The sequence below is a fragment of the Athene noctua genome, chromosome 7 (assembly GCF_965140245.1).
Source record: "Athene noctua chromosome 7, bAthNoc1.hap1.1, whole genome shotgun sequence".
NCBI classification, from domain to species: Eukaryota; Metazoa; Chordata; class Aves; order Strigiformes; family Strigidae; genus Athene; species Athene noctua.
The window spans coordinates 7,664,597-7,683,117 of NC_134043.1; the positions used below are offsets into that span (position 1 = coordinate 7,664,597).

At 39.3% G+C, this 18,521-nt stretch overlaps 1 protein-coding gene across 2 annotated transcripts in view; it reads left to right on the forward strand.

Moving 5' to 3' along the window:
* Window positions 1-6,105: 6,105 nt before the first annotated feature.
* Window positions 6,106-18,521, forward strand: part of DARS1 (aspartyl-tRNA synthetase 1) — a 41,461-nt gene continuing 29,045 nt past the window's right edge. Inside the window, exons 1-4 of one of the 2 annotated variants that reach the window (XM_074910650.1) lie at window positions 6,106-6,322; window positions 7,576-7,633; window positions 13,752-13,844; window positions 18,450-18,454. In XM_074910650.1, the coding sequence (XP_074766751.1) occupies window positions 6,239-6,322; window positions 7,576-7,633; window positions 13,752-13,844; window positions 18,450-18,454 (240 nt within the window). In that variant the 5' untranslated portion in view covers window positions 6,106-6,238. The remainder of the gene's footprint in view (window positions 6,323-7,575; window positions 7,634-13,751; window positions 13,845-18,449; window positions 18,455-18,521) is intronic. The other variant, XM_074910649.1, reaches the window with a different exon arrangement.

Here is an 18,521-nt window from a genome sequence, read left to right on the forward strand (position 1 = left end):
ACTAAGTAACCTCAACCCACAATGCTACATCTATCAATCTGTTCCGATCAAATTTAAGATTTGTACTATTTCTTACTGACATATGGGAGCCATCCATAAAGGACCACAAATACAGACATTTAAATGATAAAAACATGGGGGTTTTTTCCCCCAAATGAAAATTACTATCTTTCTTTTGCACAAAACTCAGGAAAAATGCCTATAAACTGGGAACAAATACAAGCAAACACTTCGCCAAGTGAAATGTAAACAATTAAAAGAAATTTAGAAGAGTACAACATTTGTAATAGAATTTCCTGAATATCTTTGTTGAAATCCATTATCAAATAAAATTTGATTTTTCTCCTGATGGTGAAGGCAAAAGTTGAAGTCATACCTAATTCAAATCACACCACTCTAGTGAGATGGAATTATCTCAGTTTACAGAAGGAGAGGTTTGATCCTAACGGTGTTTGCCTGAAGCTCTGTGGTAGCAAAAAGCTTGAGCTAATGACAGAGTGTGCAGAACTACCCCAATTACCTTTTGGCTAAGTCTGACTTTTAGAAAGCTTTAGTAGTTTATCATCACTATATGGTAATGATGACTTTTCTCAGACACAAAGAATTATGGTTTTTATCAATGGTTCACACCAAATCCAAGTTCTTAAAAGAAATCAGCCCAAAGCAGGTGCACAGAGCTGTCAGACCTTGAAATTTGTTTTGAAACCAACCACCTGTTAGTGTAATTGTGTAGCTGTTTTTCCTGGCTTATGGGATTTTAGTTCAGCTGTTGTTCTCATGCTAACGCTTATTTCCTCTAGGAATCGGTCTGTCCTTTTACACTAACCTACAAATTTCTGTGTGACTATCTTCAGAGTCTGATTCAATGTATATATGCAGAATGTCTGGTGTAGCACCCTTAATCAATAACACCCTGTTTACAAAACAGCTCATGATTGCTGTAGGGAAATGACTGGAAAATAGTATTTAACATCCTCTGTGTAACATGTAATCATTTAGATGACTCTTCTCTGTTTCTTGTTTGTTTCAGACAGCAACAAAGAACATTTAATGGATGATCTCAAAGATCAGATTTACTGTTGGTGCCTGACTCACATTCTACTGATAACAGAGCACTGTTCCTGCCGCTGAAAGCCTGAGTCAGGATTCCCATTAAAACCTTCTGTTTCTAAAGGTTTAACTTCACCAGTATTTGACTCTGGGTTAGAGGTTAGCAGAGATACTCTCAGTTTACAGGAACATTTACTCGAAAAAATCTGCCTACACATGAGATAAAAGTGTAAAAATTACCATCAGAAGGACAATGGCTTAAGATGCTTCTTGCAAATGAGAAATGGCATTTAAGAAACAAAAGTGCGCTTGCGTTTAAGGGGCCAGTCAGAACTGCAGTCCCTTTATTCTCCCGATTGCTGTTTTCAGCACCCTTTGGACATACGCCACCCCAGAAAAAGAACTGGACTCTTGGGTGAGAACAATAGTTGAGCTATTAATGAAATGTCTCCTGCAACAGCCTGTCCCCATCATCCCGCAGCTCCACACTGCCCTCCAGGGAGGGCCGCCAACAAAATTACAACGTTTCCCTCAGTTTACCTCTGACAGGAAATAATTCCTTGGGTGTAAACACATAAAGTGAGTAGGAAAAATATAGCTGACATAAACATGCAAATATCCATAAGATATTTCATGACACAAAACCAGTAAAAGATAAATTATAAAGATTAAATATTCCATGTGTTCTTATTCATGCACAGATAACTGCTATCCAAATGTCTTTTCAAGCATCATATAAAGGAAACAATAAACAATGTATGCGTAATAGTTCATAAATATATGCAGTACTGTGTGTCCAATGGGCATAGATATTTCATTGTGTAAGACATGATTACTAGGTTTATGCATTACATGAAATGTGACTTGTTTGCAGCTATTTAAAATAATTTTGTGACACAATAAACTGCTGACAAGATATATCCTATTTAAATGTATTGCCCATCCCTGACTGCAGAGCATGTTGTCTTGTGTTTATCAGAAGGAACACTTTCCAAATGCACAGAGAAACTCAATTGTTATCATTGTCTTAACTTAAAAAGACTATACCTTTGTATAGAGTTCTGTTAAAAGAAATCCTGCTGCTTATCATAAGCACGTACTTCCGCAAGGTTCCTGTTTTTTTAGAAGTTTTATTAATTGCAAATGTTGTTTACTAGAGGAAAACCGTGATTGAAGCTCTAAAACAAAGGGAATAGTTGTAACTTTAATCCTTTCAATAAGCCTTTGTTTCCCATTGACTAAAAACTTCCTAAAGGAAGTAGAGCTGCGAAAATCCAGGAAGGAATTAGATTTGCCAAATTCTGTTCCTACTTGGATTTAGATGCAAAGGCTTTGTTACTCATTGTACAAATGTTTGAGTAAAAAAAGAATGATCAATTACAAAAATGCATTTTTGCCAAGCTTGAAAATTATTGACAGAAGAGCTTTCCCTATCTCAGAATGCACACTATGAACTTACATAACTTTAAAAAAGAAAGAATATATTAATTTAAAAAAGAAAGAATATATTAATTTTTTAGCTGCTGCTGCATTTTTTTTCATCAGCCTTTTTTTTTTTCCCTCTTTTTGTCATCTAAGGGGAACTTGGATACCAGCCTGACAATCATACAAGAACCTAGATAAGTAAACAAATATGGAAAGGAAAAATCAAATGCAACCTCTTACTTAAATTAAGCATGCTTTGCAGCATCCAAAATAAGAGAAATCTTCAAAATCCCTTTCCATGACAACGAGTAATTGCACACTGGAAAGTGTGCTATTGTGGCAATAAAGCTAAATTCCCTGAAGACCTTTCAGAGACACTACCAATTTGTTTTGTATTTTTTTCCACATGCTCCTTTTAACTCTCTACCACTTCATGCTCTCGAGGTTTTAACTAGCCAAACATGTAGAGACTAGATAAATATATCTCACTTATTCCATAGGCCAGAGGTCCTTTTAATTTCTTATCTTAAAATAACTTAAAGGCAATTCCTATCTCCTTCCCATCAACACAGTATATATTTTAACTGTTCATTTCTTTATCAGTAGTACACTGAAACATTAAAGAATATTCGAGCCACCATTTTTGTACAGTGCTATATAGGATAGATTATGGAAGGTCCTGGCTACTTTCAACTCCTCATGCTTTCAGTGGAGGTGTTGTTCAGCATATTGTGGCACCCAGCTCTGAGGTACATTCAGCACTATATTTTAACAAAAGTATGTCAAAGGTTTGGCCAAGTTTAGCTGGACCACTGAGTTGGAAAGGATGCGAGTTCCAGTAACCAACAGCAGGCAACAAAATTCTGTGGTTAACATCCTATCCAGTCCTATCTGCATACTGATAGCTCCAACCATCCAAAAGAGACGCTGGCCAGGCACGATCTTCAGCCTAAGCAGAAGCAAATGCCTCTGGATTCCTAATGAGACATATTTATGACTCTGCTATGGAAACACCCATATAATGTTTGCAACACGAATACACATATGACCAAATTTTTGGAATAGCTTCAGTTTAAGATATTACAGGTGCTAACGCCCAAGTTTCAAGGATATATTGGATATCATCATTCACAGTGACTTAAAACTTGCTCTAAGATTTTCCTACATGTTAATATATGTGGAGTAAATCCTCAAAATCACTAAAAAGTGTTTTGATTAGATTAAATTATAACAGGAGAACGAAGCAAAACGAAGCAAATAAAAAAACCAAAACAAAACAAACAGAATTCTGCATTCCACTTTTGATCACAACAGTTGACAACCCCCTCCCTCCCTTTAATATGGAAAAGCCAGTTTTAATTTAAACTACAAACTGTTGACCAGGCCTCAGCTTGGCTTTGCAATTCACTATATGCCTGAGGGATAAATTATTTAGCATTAGCACATGGTATGTCATGTCTTGTTACTTAAGTGGAATATGGCTTCCATCCAGATGTACCCCCGGGGCCCCCCAATTGGCTGCGGGTGATGTCATTTCCATTTGGTAATCCTCGGCGAAGGCCCAGGGGACAGCGCTGGCCGCCCGGCAGGTCCCCCAGCCCCTCCGCCTCCCACCCGGGCCCAGCACCAGCTTTGCTCCTACTTATCACTCTAAGGTTCACTGCAGGTACTGCCCCAATTACATGATTTTCAATAATAGTGCAATGAAACAGAAGGTGCGGCAGACAAGCTACATCATCTGCACGTAGCATTTTGTTTTCTTGACAGATTTGTAATAAATTTAGTGAGATGGATACCGAAAAATAAATTTTTGCTGCAGACTCAAATTAAATGGAGAATTTTGAGGGGTTTATTTAACCAAATAGGAAATAATTATTGCCAGTAATTCTTCCTAAAACTAATTTATTTTTCTGTTTTCAGTATATTGTAGAATTTTGTTCAAGAAACCTGTTTCTGTGCTGCAAGACCAAGGGATTCTGGACAATGACCTGAGAGCATGAACTCTGAAAAACACTTCTTCTCAAAGTTTGGCAATGGAATAATTAGCTGCAGTGCCCTTTAAAGGGCATATTTTGTTTGGCCATATTTTGTTTTCATTTAGCACCCTCATTATATTAAGAGTTTTTCCTTCAGAATCACCTTCAGATTATTTGCCACAGAGGAAATACTCATTATGTTATTCACTATTGGAAGGCTCCCAGCATAAAAATAAGGATTACAGGGCTGGTTTGTTTTGATTGAATTTCACAGTGAAGTCGGTGAAATGCCGAGAATTACAGAGCACTGAGATGTACAGATGGTATTGTCTGCTCCGTGGTGAGGCACAAGATTTGCATCTGTCTGTTAGTTAAGGTTCAGCAGTGGTTCTCCTCAGCCCTGTGTTCTAAGTGACAGGTAAGAGAGAACACACAACCGACATGCTGCAAGAAATCCACGTGTTTTGTTACCGTTACATTAGCGTTTAAGTACGCTTGGTGAAACCCTACTATCAGGACTTTGTTTCTTGTGGTGAGGAGGTATGAAAATTGACTGTGATTTGCCTTCTCTTTTACTGGATCTTAATTCTTTGCAACAGTGTTTTGCATCAGAAGGATTTTGTGAAAGCTGTGCGGTCTGATGGTGAAGTGCATAGTTCTCTGACACAGAGGCAGAAGGGGAACTTTGCAAGGGGTTTCCCACGAGAAGAGATGCTGAACCAACGCAGTACAAAGCGCTGTAAAATAAACAACTGCAGGACAGGAAGTAAAGAACGCTAATCGATACTGCGAGAGGGATTAGTTAGTCAAATGTGAAAATTCAAAACTGCAATTTAAATCAGGACAGCTAACTCCTTCTTCTCGTCCTGCACAAAATAATCTGCGGCCACAGGATTCAACAGTGGCTTGCAACTCTGATTTCTGCCATCCGAAAGTCAGCACCTGCAGCAAACTCCAGCCTCGCTACCATAGCATTGATTTAAGCACCCAGCTGGAGGGAAACACCTGGATTCGCACTAACACTCATTCTCCCTAAACTACCAGACCTACTGTGGGTTTTAGCCAACTGATAATAAACACTGAGATTAGCAGGGGGGCAGGAGACTAAATGGCTACTAGGGTAAGTGCTGGCAAGCCAAGTTTTCCGGTGAGACAGAAAAAAAGTGAGTTTGGTTCGGCTACCAAGCTGAGCCAAGCACATTAGTTAGCCACCTCCGGTCCAACACGTTACCTCAGGCCATAACGTGCCAAACTGCGAAGTGGGGCGAGCGAGGACCAAATCCACCCGCTGCCCAGCCTCAGAGCCGCGGCCCAGGCCAGCCCGCCTCTGCTGCGGCACGGCAGCTTTCCCCTCAGCATCAGAGCAGGGCTGGAGGCGCGGACGGTGGCGATTTTGTGACAACGACCGCTTCGGATGCAGCTGCTACTGCTGCTGCTGCTGCTGCTCGGCTTCTGAGGCGAGGAGGGGGCGGCAAACAGCCGCCCCGGCTGCCGCAGGGCGGGAAGCGCCATCGCCCGCAGCCCTGAGGCGGCGGCAGCGCCGGCCCCGCGCGGAGGGGACGGCGCGCGCCCCCCGCCCCGCGCCGCTCTCGCGATAGGCCGGGCGGGCGCGGGGCAGGCGCGCGGCTCTCGCGCCGCCGCCGCTCTCGCGAGAGGTGTGCGCGCGGAAGCGGCGTGGCGCGACGGACCGTGCTCGGCCCGAGCCCAACCGAACCGAGCTCAACCGGGCCGAACCGAGCCCAGCCGAGCCGAACCGGGCTGCGGGGGGCAGCGCCGACCGCAGCGGGATGCCGAGCGCCGCCAGCCGCGGCCAGGGCCAGGGCCAGGGCCAGGACCGCCACCCGGAGAGCGAAGAGTCGTCGTCGGCCGATGTGGGTCTCCGCAGGGAGGGGGTGGGCGCGGCGTCGAGGCTGCCCGTCCCGAGAGGGGGAAGGGGCAGGATCCGGCCTAGCGCAGGGTTGGGGCGGGCGGCAGCGTCCCCTGCGGGGTGGGGAGGCCGGGCCCGGGGAGGCGGGTTGGCCGGGCCCCGGCGTAGAGCTGCCCTTTGGCCTTTTGGTTTTGCCCTGCCTGTCCATCCTCCTTCGCCGGGCCCAGTCAGTCGGTGACTGAGGGAAGAGCTCTGCCCCTCCCCGGTCACACGGCGTCTCCTGAGCCCCGCGGGAGTCCGGTCTCCGCGTGTGCGAGTGGAGGAGGCCCTGCTTGGGCGATCAGAAACAGCCCTGCCCCGTTCCTGTGCCCGTTCCCCCTTGCAGCGCCCTACAGAAACACCTGAGCTTGCAGCTGCCGTAGCAGGCCATTTCTGCAGGGGCACCGGGGGCTCCTGCTCCCGGAGATGCTTCTGCCTTGTACATGAAGATCACAGATCAGTGCTGAAAAATTGTAGGCCAGTATTCCCTCAAGAAGGAGGGAAAAAAAAAAAAGAAGTATTAATAATGAGCATTAGTTCATTTTGTTATAAAATCAGTTTTGCTTGTTGAAAGGCCAAAAATGCATCACCAGTAAGGAATTCTGAGTTACAGGTGGCTTCTGTAAAATTATATGTGGGCCTCAATTCATCAGAAGCAGAGAAACAAAAACCCCCTAAATAAAGTGCTTAGAATGAACTTTGTTTCCTAGACTTAATAGAATAAAATGAATAAACCAAGGCTTTTTTATTTGGAAATGAGTGGGCTTAGTTGGGATATCAGAATTGTGATATTTTAATGAAAAAGCCACATCTTACAGTGTCTTAACAGATTTTGTTAGTCAGGCTTGCTTTGGCTGTTGTAATGACATGTGATCTGCTGGATTTCTTAGTGTGCCTGAATATAGGAAGAAAATTTTTAGAAATGTACTTACTTCTCTAGAACTCAAGTATTTTTTCAGGAGTAGGCTTTTTATAGAGGTATTCACACTAACTTCTGTATACCAAATAATGATCCTAATGCATGTTTGCTCTTGTTGGAATTTTTTTTTCTTACAGGGCACAATTCTCTTTTCTCACTTGTGTACCTATGAGCCTGAAACACAATTCCCTAACTTTAATATTATAGCTATTTGGTTTGTATCTCGGTTAACTCTGTAATTATTTTGTTCATCTTTTTGTGTATGCTTCTTTGATACATGTTTCTCACCTCCATTTTAGGATTATGCTAAGGAAAGATATGGAGTGTCATCAATGATACAATCCCAAGAGAAACCAGGTCAGTTAAAAACACGAAAAAATTTTTTAAAAAAGGGGGGAGGAAGAAGAAGAAAAGAAATTATATACTTGACATCTTCTGTGCTTGTTTGGGAAATCATTTACCAAACTTTTTCATTCAAATCCGGCTGCCATTCTTTCCCTTTATTTGAATACATTTGGCACTTGTGAGGCTGCATTTGGAGTGCTGTGTCCAGTTTTGGGCTCTTCAGTGCAAGGAAGACATTAACATTTTGGAGCCAGTCCAATAGAGAGCTAGCAGATTGCTCAGGGGACTGGAGCACAAGATCTCTGACAGGAGGCTGAGGGAGCTGGGCTTGTTCAGCCTGGAAAAGAGGAAGTTGTGGAGTGATCTTGTTACTGTTTAAAGTTACTTAATGGGAGGGTGTAGAGAAGATAAAGCCAGACTCTTGACGGTGTGTGGTGGACAGGTGGTCACGGGCACAAATCAGAACACAGGAAATTCTGATTAGATAGAAGAAAAAAAATTCATGAGTGTGGCTGGATGTTGGAGCTGGGTCCAGAGAGGTTATGGAATCTCAGTCTTTGCCCTTGCCTGGACTATGCCCTACAGAGCTTGTCAGGTTTTGTCTCTGTCCATCACTGCAGGCTTAACTTTTTTTGCATTAAATTTTTATTTATAATGTACTGAGTCTGAGATGTCAGTTTTTTTCTTTGTTTGGAGTAAGTTCTGCTATGGCTTGCTGCAACAACGCTCTCTCCAAGTAGGATATCTGTCTGCTTATGCAGCCTTCATTACTCCTCCATATGAGCCCCAAATCCATTAATATTACATATTAATATTTATGGGTTTTATCATTATTCACACCACTGTGAATTCAGGAAATCCTCATTTTCTACTGATGGGGAATTGGGATTCAGAAAGACTTGTCAGCTACACAACAGTCTCCCAGGCCAACATCCCAAGAAATATTAATCTTCATATTACTCAGTGCATGAAACAGGAACGAGGGAAGGTAATAGACTGGCTTCTTGTAACTTCTTCATAGTGAAATGTAAAAAAGGAATATCATCTGTGATTAGGTGATTTTTTTTCTCCTCTGAATGGGTGTGTTGATTGACCTCCTGTAGGAAGGGAAATTCAGGATGTAGGGAAGAGGAGGAGCCATAAAAGCAATCATAGGTTGAAACCAACTGAAGGGGAACATTATGTCAAGAATGCAATAGGACAAGAAAGTCATTAGAGACTGTGTTAACAGTTATTACTGAATAAAATACATACTAGCTGTCAAAGAAAGGGAACTAAAGTTGAAATCACATTGTAAGCCAGCCCAGCTGCTGGCTGCTGTGGTCTCTCTCATGCTCGGTCTTCTGCTGATCCATTTCAACATGCAAATAGTAACAACTTGTTTAGCCAGCTTAGCAAAGTGAAAGAAGTTGCCTAGGGGTCTGGATGACTGCTGGCAGGGGCAGGAACACAGCCATCCATAGCTAAGTGTAACATGTAACAGTCCATAAATTGGTGTGCAGTTGCCACCTAAAAGTTATAATATTAGGAAAAAGCTAACTTCTCAAAGTTAGCGACTGACTGGTTAACCTTCACTGCTAACTCTAGGCTGAAAGATTGCCCTGGTGCATCTCCTCTCCCTGCACTCTTCTGTGATGGCATTTGGCTTGCTAGAGTTTCTGCAAGCTGCGTTTCCTCTGCCATTTTCACACCCCATAGCAAACAACTGTGTGAGAGATCCAAGCTGGCAGATTGAGATGGTGGATCAAATCCTACTGTCATGGAGAAAGTCTACCCTGCCAGTTGTTTCATACTCAAACACTCAAAAATACTGTGCAGAAAAAAAAAATATGCTGAGAAGGAAAATGGTAAAAGCTGCAGGAAATTATATAGAAAAGGTTGAGTGCTGTATTTAGATCTGTTGTCCCCTTGACCCTCGATCAAAAAAAGAAGTCTCAGCCACTGTATGAAAAAGATTGAGTAGGTTTTCCATTGGGTTTAAAATAAAGCCTACAACACTCCCACTGTTCCATTCTTTAGAAGCTTGTTATCCAGAACACAAAAATTAGGTAACAATAAAAACCAAAATGCCTACAATAAAAAAGTTCAAAGTCAGCCTAGTCCCTTCCTTGAGACTAATGCCCTCTTATTTAAAGATTCAGTAGTGCCTGCTAGGAAGAGGTCTTAATCAAAGGATTCGTGGGAGGGTGAAGTCATCACTCAGCATCAGTAGTTTGTATGAGCTTTTGCCCAAAGTATTCTGCTTGCATTGACTGTCTTGGAGAATCTATTGCTTGAGGTAGAAGGTGGTGGGGAAGCGCAAATAGGAGTGTTCCCATCTGTCTGTACTGTATTAACTTTGTTTCTGGAGTCTGTATGGGTACATGCCATTTCTACATCAGAATAATGGATTGTGATATGACATGTGCAGATCCACATACCATCTGGTAACTGGAGCCAAAAGACAATACAGAGAGCACAGAAGTGGGTAGGAGCTCAGTCAGATGTCTGCAGCACTGTCGCTTTTAGGCTTGCTATAGTAGCTGCACTGTCCTGAGGACACTGGCTGGCTGTGAGAAGTTAAAAAGCTTGGAGTAATCAGAGCAAATTATTCTCCCTTTCCAAGGGACAGGCTTATTGCCCTCTTGCTGTACTCCTAGATCCTTGTTCCTCCTGCAGGCAAATGAAAACCTCTTTACATGTTCACAAAGTTGTTGCATAGGTGCTCCACCCTGCTCTTCCAGTCTCACACGTCTGTGCCTTGGTTTTTGGCCCAGTTCAGTCTTTCTTCTGCTAATGCTGGCTGTCCTGGCTACTTGATGTTCTTGCTCCCTGTTACATCATGTCTTTAAGTCCTTCCTGCCTGCTTGAGGCTGTGATTGCTAGTAAAACTCCATTTGCCTTTCCCTTTTTCTCCCTTCAGCCCTGTTACTTTAATCTCTCCCTGGAAGTTGCTTTCATCTTCCACTTCTTTTGGCTTTCAGGTTCTTTAATTAAACTTATCTTCTCTTTTTCAAATTTATCCAGAATTGTAAAGATGCTGGCACTTCACAGAGACAGTGGCAATATTGGTCATACTGTGCAAAACTCCACGATGCAAGATAAATGATCTTCGTAAACAGGCTGATGTGACAGACAGGGAATGGGCGTCTGGGGGTGGAAAAGTGATTTTGTCATATATAACCCATACAGCTTTTTGGGTTTCTATCCTCTCCTCCCATGTTTAGAAGAGTAGAGTTCTGAGAGAAGGGGAAGAATATTTAGAATGTTGAAGAGATTGTGCTATACATGAAGGAAATGAAAAATACAGTTTTATTCCCTTAAACATGATTCAAAATGACAATGAAGGTGAGATAGCATGAATACTGAATTGGGGCTAGAAGTGTAATTTCAGATTTACAGAGTGTTTTGTTTGAACTTCCTTTAAAATATTTGTTCCTGTGTCTTCACTGCAACTGTAGCACAGTTTAAAACGTCTTTCCCTTTGCGTTATTTAGCTGTCTGTAAGTGTTTATGTGGCAAGAAGACAGAAAATGCAAGTATAGCTTACATTTGTGAAAGAACAAGTAGGTGGTAGTCTGAAGAGTATGGTGGGAGGACCTTAAAGGTAATAGCAAGAAGCTTCATTTTTATCATGGAAGAGATAGAAATGAACTGAAGGGAATTCAAGGTGAAATATGCAGGAGTACTGAGGAAAGATTTGAGGTACAGTATGTTGGTTGGACAAGAAAAACTGAGAGATGAACAATTGCTTACACTAACAAATGTAGACATTACCATGAACTACTGACATTTTAGAAATCAGAGGAAAAGACTAGATTTGGGAAGTGTTGAAGGAGGGGAAACACAGTGACCTATCAGTTGCTACATCTAGCTCTTTTCAGTGGAGCACATTGGCAGGATGGAGGCAGTGGGCAGGAACAGAAACACAGGAGGTTCTCTCTGAACAGCAGAAACATTTTTTTACTGTGAGGGTGACCAAGCACTGACACAGGGAGATTGTGGAGTCTGCCTCCATGGGGATACTAAAAAAATCACCAGAACATTGTCTTGGACAACTGGTTCTAGGTGGCCCTGCTTGAGGACTAGATGACCTCCAGAGGTCCCTTTCAAACTCAGCCACCCTGTGATTCTGTGATCTGCTGTTGGAAAAAATTACTTTATGATGCCTCTTTTTGGATATTGTTTTATTAACCTTTTTATGAAAGGTGAAAGAGTTTTTAATAATTCATACCATATAAAAATTTTTGTGTTAAAGGTGCCTTGTTTAGTCTCAATGAAACATGAACCATTATGTATCCAAAAGACTTTAAAAAATATTTACCTAATGCAGATGGTTCCTGAAACACTAAGGATCCATAAAAAGGGTAACAGCTCATTCTGCCTTCATGCTTGTGCCTGAAAAATGTTTTAAGTTTATAACAATGCAGTTTTAAATTGACTGAGATAATTTTAACCGTCTGAATATCAAACTCTTAGAAATACTAAAGCTTACGGGTTGCGCTGGTTGCATGTTTCCTATACAGTACTATTCTGATAAAAGTTTGAACATCGGAAGTTGCTGGCAAGTGATAACATCTTTATTCCCCTTTCTCTCTTCCCCAATCCATGCGTGCACATACACATTATTAATACATTTGAGTCATTTTCCTGTCACATTTCTCTGTGCACATCCATTCTGTTCTGGTTTTGAGGTCTGTCTGTGAAGAAAAAACTACATTACCCTGAGCATAAGCTAATAAACATTTTCAACTCCCTAAAATTCCCAGTGCAGAATAATAGTCTTGCAGGGCAAGCTGTGACTGGTATTCAGAGACAGAGGGAAGGAGTCCAGAACAGCAGATGGTAACCTGGGGTAGGCAAACTTTGGAAGAGTTGTGGCGGGAAAAGTCTACGAGTGGAAACGTCTTAGTAAATTTAATGTTATTTTGACACAAGGGAGAAGTCTGTGATAAAAGGCAGAGAGAGTGAATTTGCTTATGTTACATATCACAGAATCATAGAATATCTCGTGTTGGAAGAGAACTGTGAGGATCAATATCTCCCTTGAAGATTTTTTTTTTTTTTTTCTAATAAGCAGCGTTTTTAATCACATACAAACTATAAATGAACAAGTGTAGCTGTTAGAACTGTTGAGGTTCTATGCAAGCTCTGTATATCCTCCAACTGATTTGTAGATACTGTAAGAAGTAAGTGTTTGAGACCATGAAAAAATACATTTGGCCAAAAATTTACAGAAAATTGCAATTCAAGAAGTACATTTCAAAGAACAGTGGCATGCAGCCAGCATATTGGCAGTTCATAACGGTTTTATACAATTTTTAAAGTCCTGATTTATTTAAAAATATTTTCCCTGATAAGTTTTATTTTTCCCTCTACTGTCCAAATTTGTCCTTTCCAAACGATGCATTCTTGTTGTTATTTAGCTTCCTTGGATACATGGAATTTAAAGGGTTCTTTCTGTTGGATCTTGGCTCCTACAGTGATAATAGTGCTTGATCAGGTTGTCAAAGAGATTTTACTGGTTTTACAGAGTAATAGTCTTATTGCTCCAAAATGCTATTGTTTTTATCAAAATATATCTTCTTTTGATTTCTAATGCCCATTTATTTGTGGTTTCTTTATTTTAGATAATAATTACAGTGATATTCACCCTACTTATGTAGATACAGAGAATAGTCATGTCTGAGCCTTTGTTTTGCCGTGTTCATCATACCAAATTTCATGTTGCATGATGGAGCGGGGCAGACATCCCATAGCTAGCAGAAATAGGGACTAATAAGTGCAGGTAGTGCAGCGCAGCACAGTGAAGCCCTATCAAAAATAGTGTAGCCATGCTGGATTCTGCCATCTGTGAACTACAGTAAGTTTTGCTTCTGTTTTAGTGCAGTTTGACCCTGCTATAGAAGTCAAACAATAAGCTTGAACCAATTTAAAGCTACTTGATCAAATGCAATGCACTGAGAAAAGAAATGGGATCTTGTGTGTTTTCAGTACATCTGTTATGCTGTAGGTGCAAAAAGTAATGGTTTGGATTTATTTAGCAATGATCGAAAATGTATTTGGAGTTTAAAGTGAAAAATGTTTTGCTTCAAAAGCCAAAACTGTTTTAAAATGCTGTTTTGTTTTGTTTTGTTTTTCTGTGATTCAGATAGGGTTTTGATTCGAATAAAAGACTTGACAGTGGAGAAGGCTGATGAAGTGGTTTGGGTTCGTGGCAGAATTCATACAAGCAGAGCTAAAGGTGAGATGCTTCCAGTGTTTTTATTTTTGGTTCTTCATATTGTTAGTATAACCTGAATGTTTATTTTGACTTCATGACCCGTTAGTTATGTCTTGCATACAAGAAAACTTTGCCACTTGGTTACTTAGTGTTCACTTTGACTGGTTATTTTCTCTTTTTACTACCTCTCTTTTCCCAAGAGGGGAAAAGGAAATTTTGTTTTCAGCTGAGTGGAAATCAGGTATTATTATTACATTGTAGTAAAAGTGAATTTTGGTTTTATCATAATACTAAATAATGTGTGGACAGTTGTAAATAATAGGAATTTTAAAATGTCATAGTCATTCTCCTTTGGGTATTAACAGCTGTGAGATAAAACTGTTACAAGCTTCTACTGTAAAACTTTTATTTTAAATCTAACAGTTGTCAAGCCATATTTATTCTGTTGCATATGAGTATTTTCACCTTTTCTTCGACAGGAAACAAAAATCTGTATTAAAATTTCAGAATTTTTACTTTGTTACCAGTATCTGACTATATCAGTTTGAACTTAAAATAAGAAACATGATTTTATTTGACAAGACAACAGGAAAATCCTTTTATAGGTTCTCAGTAGTGTGGGCTGTCACACTTGGCTGTCTGACAGCCATATTTCTTCCCTGGAATAAGAAGTTCTCTCTGGAGATCAGTTTGCCATATGCAAACTTAAATAGGCTTTGGCCTTTTCAGTTGACATCAGATGCTGACAACTGTTGTACTGGTTTCAGTTATGTTTGGCAGCTCTGTAGTGAGATATAAATACCTTGTCTTCCCAAGAGTTGCAAGAAAAGAGCATAAAGAAATTATGCTGGGAATAATGCACAATAGGGGTGAGAATCCAGCACGGAATATTGTCATCGATACTAGATTAATTTCTCTTTTTAAGGCTTCATTTTCTTAAAAAATTTCCCTCTCAATGAGTGTCTGTACTGCAGTTAAAATAAGGATCTGCATGTAAATATACACATATAATGCACAATTTAATTTGTATTAGAATCTTTACATTTAGGGAGTCCTCCATGATTTCCTCGACAGTTCTGTAGCGTGGTCTTTACGTGGAAGTCTCTCTTTGCTATGTATAGAAACTGTCAACCCCAAAAGCTGTGAAAGCCTTGGTAATTACAACTTGAAGTTGTTGACAGGAGACACTATCCAATTTAAATGTTACTATCAGTATACAAATAAGAGTATCCTTACAGCTTTTTCTTTGGCAGTTGTAGGAAGAGTTCAGACTATTAAAGAGTTTTGTATATTAAAGACAGGTGTCTATGCAGATCTTTAAAACAACATAAAGGTTGTTTATTACTGTCTCTGTATTGCATATATATATATATATATATCTTGCATGATATATGCACTTACTCCAATCAGAGTAACAAATATGTAACATGACAGTATTAACTTACAAGAACTTGTTTCTCATCCTTCACCTTTAACCTCAGGAAAGACTATTGTTTTTCATTAAATAACAGTGCTTATTTTCAAAACTCTTTAACAGAGCCTGAAGAATGAAAGCAAGAGGAGTTGATTATGGGCATGAAATGTTCTCAATTTATTGATTGTGCTTCTTGTTCCCTCTTGGTCTGACAACACAGAACAACTCTGACATTCAGGGAATGCTGCTAGGGAATGCCATATGCTTGTTTACTTAAGCTTTGGGGTAAAGAATCTTACAAGAAAAGCAAATGTTTAAGAGTAAAAAGTAATATTAGCTTTTCCCACACACATCATGGTGCAATTCCTACCATTATGGAAAAGAAAGTCTTGCAGGAAACAGGAAAATCTTACACAAAAATAGCTTTAGTTTTTCTCAGAAGCTCGAATTTGACTTCTAAATAACCAACATATCCTTTATTTAACCCTGTCTAGTTCTGACCAATAAACCAAAAAAAATGAATGTGAAACAACTGCAGAATCCAGCTGTCTTGTATAGCAAGCCACTCATGAAGTCTGATGGAAATTAACTGAAGGATGTGTAAAGAATGGGGTGTTGGGAATTCCTGTGGGTTGTACTAAAATTAAAGTGCTTGGGGCCCTGTGGTTTTTATCGTAGATTGGATAAATGTTATTTCTGGCCTTATTTTAAAGCTAGCCTAAACTAATGATCACGTTTATCATTGCAAAGCAGTTGGGAAATCAGTCTGGGTCCTGCCAGGCAGCTGGGACTTGCACAGTACGTTAGACCTCAACTTGGTTTTGGCTTATGAATGAGAAGATTTATAAAACATCAAAATAGTGTATCTGAAGAGTACCACCAAAACCAATTAAAATATTGGACCAAATTTTATAATAAACCATATGACATTTTCTCTTTTCTGGCAAGATGTCTGTAACTAGCAATGTATTAATTTATATTGCCAAACATTTTCTACTCTTTATACAGATTTCTTCCTTACATCCTTTTCTCTCATAAGGTCTTGTGTCATTTGGTGCTTACATGCAAGAAAGGAAATGGATTCCTGTTTGATTTTACATGCTTACTTTTGATGGGATTCTGTGTGTAATGTCTTCTCTTATTTGTTCAGTGACTAAAAGTTCCTTTCCTTAGACTTGAATCAGCCCTTTTCAACCAAATTTCTATTGAAACTTCATCTTTTTAGGCATTCTTGTGGGACATAGTGTTGGTTTTTTAGAGAAACTTAGAGTAGTTTACTGTTGAATGTGAGTAAAGTTGATTTTTACACTTTCTATTTATATACCTTGTAAATATTTTGAAACACATAGAGAACATCCCATTAATCCCAATTTTTTTCTCACTCTGGTGCTTCCTTTTTTCCGTCTCTTGATCTGGAAAGGCATCTAATCATGAACTAAATTTGATTATGGTTTCTTTTTTTGATACTTTATTTTGCACGCATTTGGCTCTTTTGGGAAAAGTTCTGTTTCCTCCTACAATCTTTGTAACTGTGATATTTTAACTGTTCCTATCAGTGAGGTTTGTTTGATCACTTATCTTCTGTGTGATTAGAAATGGTTATATTCTACAAAACATCCTTTCTTCATGAAAACAGCTACTGTTACTCATGACAAAAAGATTTGAGTCCTTTTATAATGCAGATACTGATCAGGCTTCTAGTGTTTGGGAATAAGTATAACTGCCAAACTTTTGCTTCCGATTAGTATGATAGCAGCTCCCTCCATTTATTTCACTATCTTCTTAAATATTTACTAGTTGAGTGACATTATACATGTCTTCAGCTATGTGTTTTTTGTTTGAACACCTAATACATCATTGCTGAAACATTGATCATATTTGTTAAATTATTTGTGACTGATATCATGGAGACAAATACTGTTTTCTAGGAAATACTGTTTCAAACCACATTGTTAGTAAGAAATTTTGAGATGTCAGAGATGTGAGGTATGCCTAGCTTTCCAAAGAAACTTAGCATATTGTGTCCTATGGAAAAATTGTACTTCATTTGTTGACTTGCTGGATCTGAAACACAGGCATGTATACCACTGAAATCTCTGTTTGATTTCTGAAGCTTGTACTTTTCTAATTTAAATCTGTGGCTTAATGTTTGCCTGCAAGAAATACATACATCCATACCATATTAGCTTCCTTACTTAGATTATCGCAGCCTCTGGAACACAGAAACAGTTGTACTCTGTTTTCTGAAAATACTGAATTAATTTTGTTGCGTGTCTGAAATTACAATCATAGGACAAGGTTAGTTATTTCCAATAATTGTAATGTTAATTTTTAATGATATTTGTAGTAGTTTTATGTTTGCTTTTATTTCCATCAGATTGTGTGTCCAATGTTCTGCAGTTATCTTCTGATACTGTTTAAATTATCTGCAGCTATGTGTCAGGAATGGTAATCTACATAATTACAAATGAAAATTGCAACTGGCTTTTTAGTATCAGTGTTCAAGTTAGATATATACTGATTTTAATGTTTTGTAGTCTAAGACAACAGTAACTTGGAAATAGCTATCTATGACGAAGCTTCTGGCTTCCTGTTCTCAGCATTTTAATGGAAATGTTATAATGTTATGACTTGGAACTTGAAATTAAAATTATATTGATGCATTTTATTAGATACCAGTACAACAATGAAGTGTTTGTTGTTAATTTCTTTCTCTGAGGAAGAAGCACTGAGAATCACCCTATTTCCTTAAATCTGAGTTAAGGAGTAAATGAGTATTAGAGATGTGAGGAAAAATATGAAATGATTGTAACTGTCAGCTAAACAGATTAGAAGGAGCTTTGTTGACTTGGAAATACCTATTTTTACAGTCAACAAAGTGCATTATATTCTTTATAAATTATTATTAATTTCTATTAACTTATTTTTCCCAAAGCTGTTCATGAATAAATTGCTCTTACAGGAATTTTTACTTGGGTCTTTTAGGTTCTTGTCATTCACCAGAATCAATACTCCTTTTGTTTCCCTTCATTCTGAATGTGTGGTGTGTTATAGAACGAACATTGTTGGTTTAGTCCCTGTGGTGCAAAATCAAGCCTATTTCTCTCAGAGCAGCTTTGTAAAGTGAACTCTACAGCTTTGATTTGAGAAGATGAGAAAAAACTGCTTTTAAAATAATGTAGACTTGAAGTAGTTGTGAGCAAAGATACAAGGAAAAGTATGATTTACTTCTTGCAGTTGAAGAACAACAGATATTTAAAAAGTTGTGATTTCTAGTTTTTGTT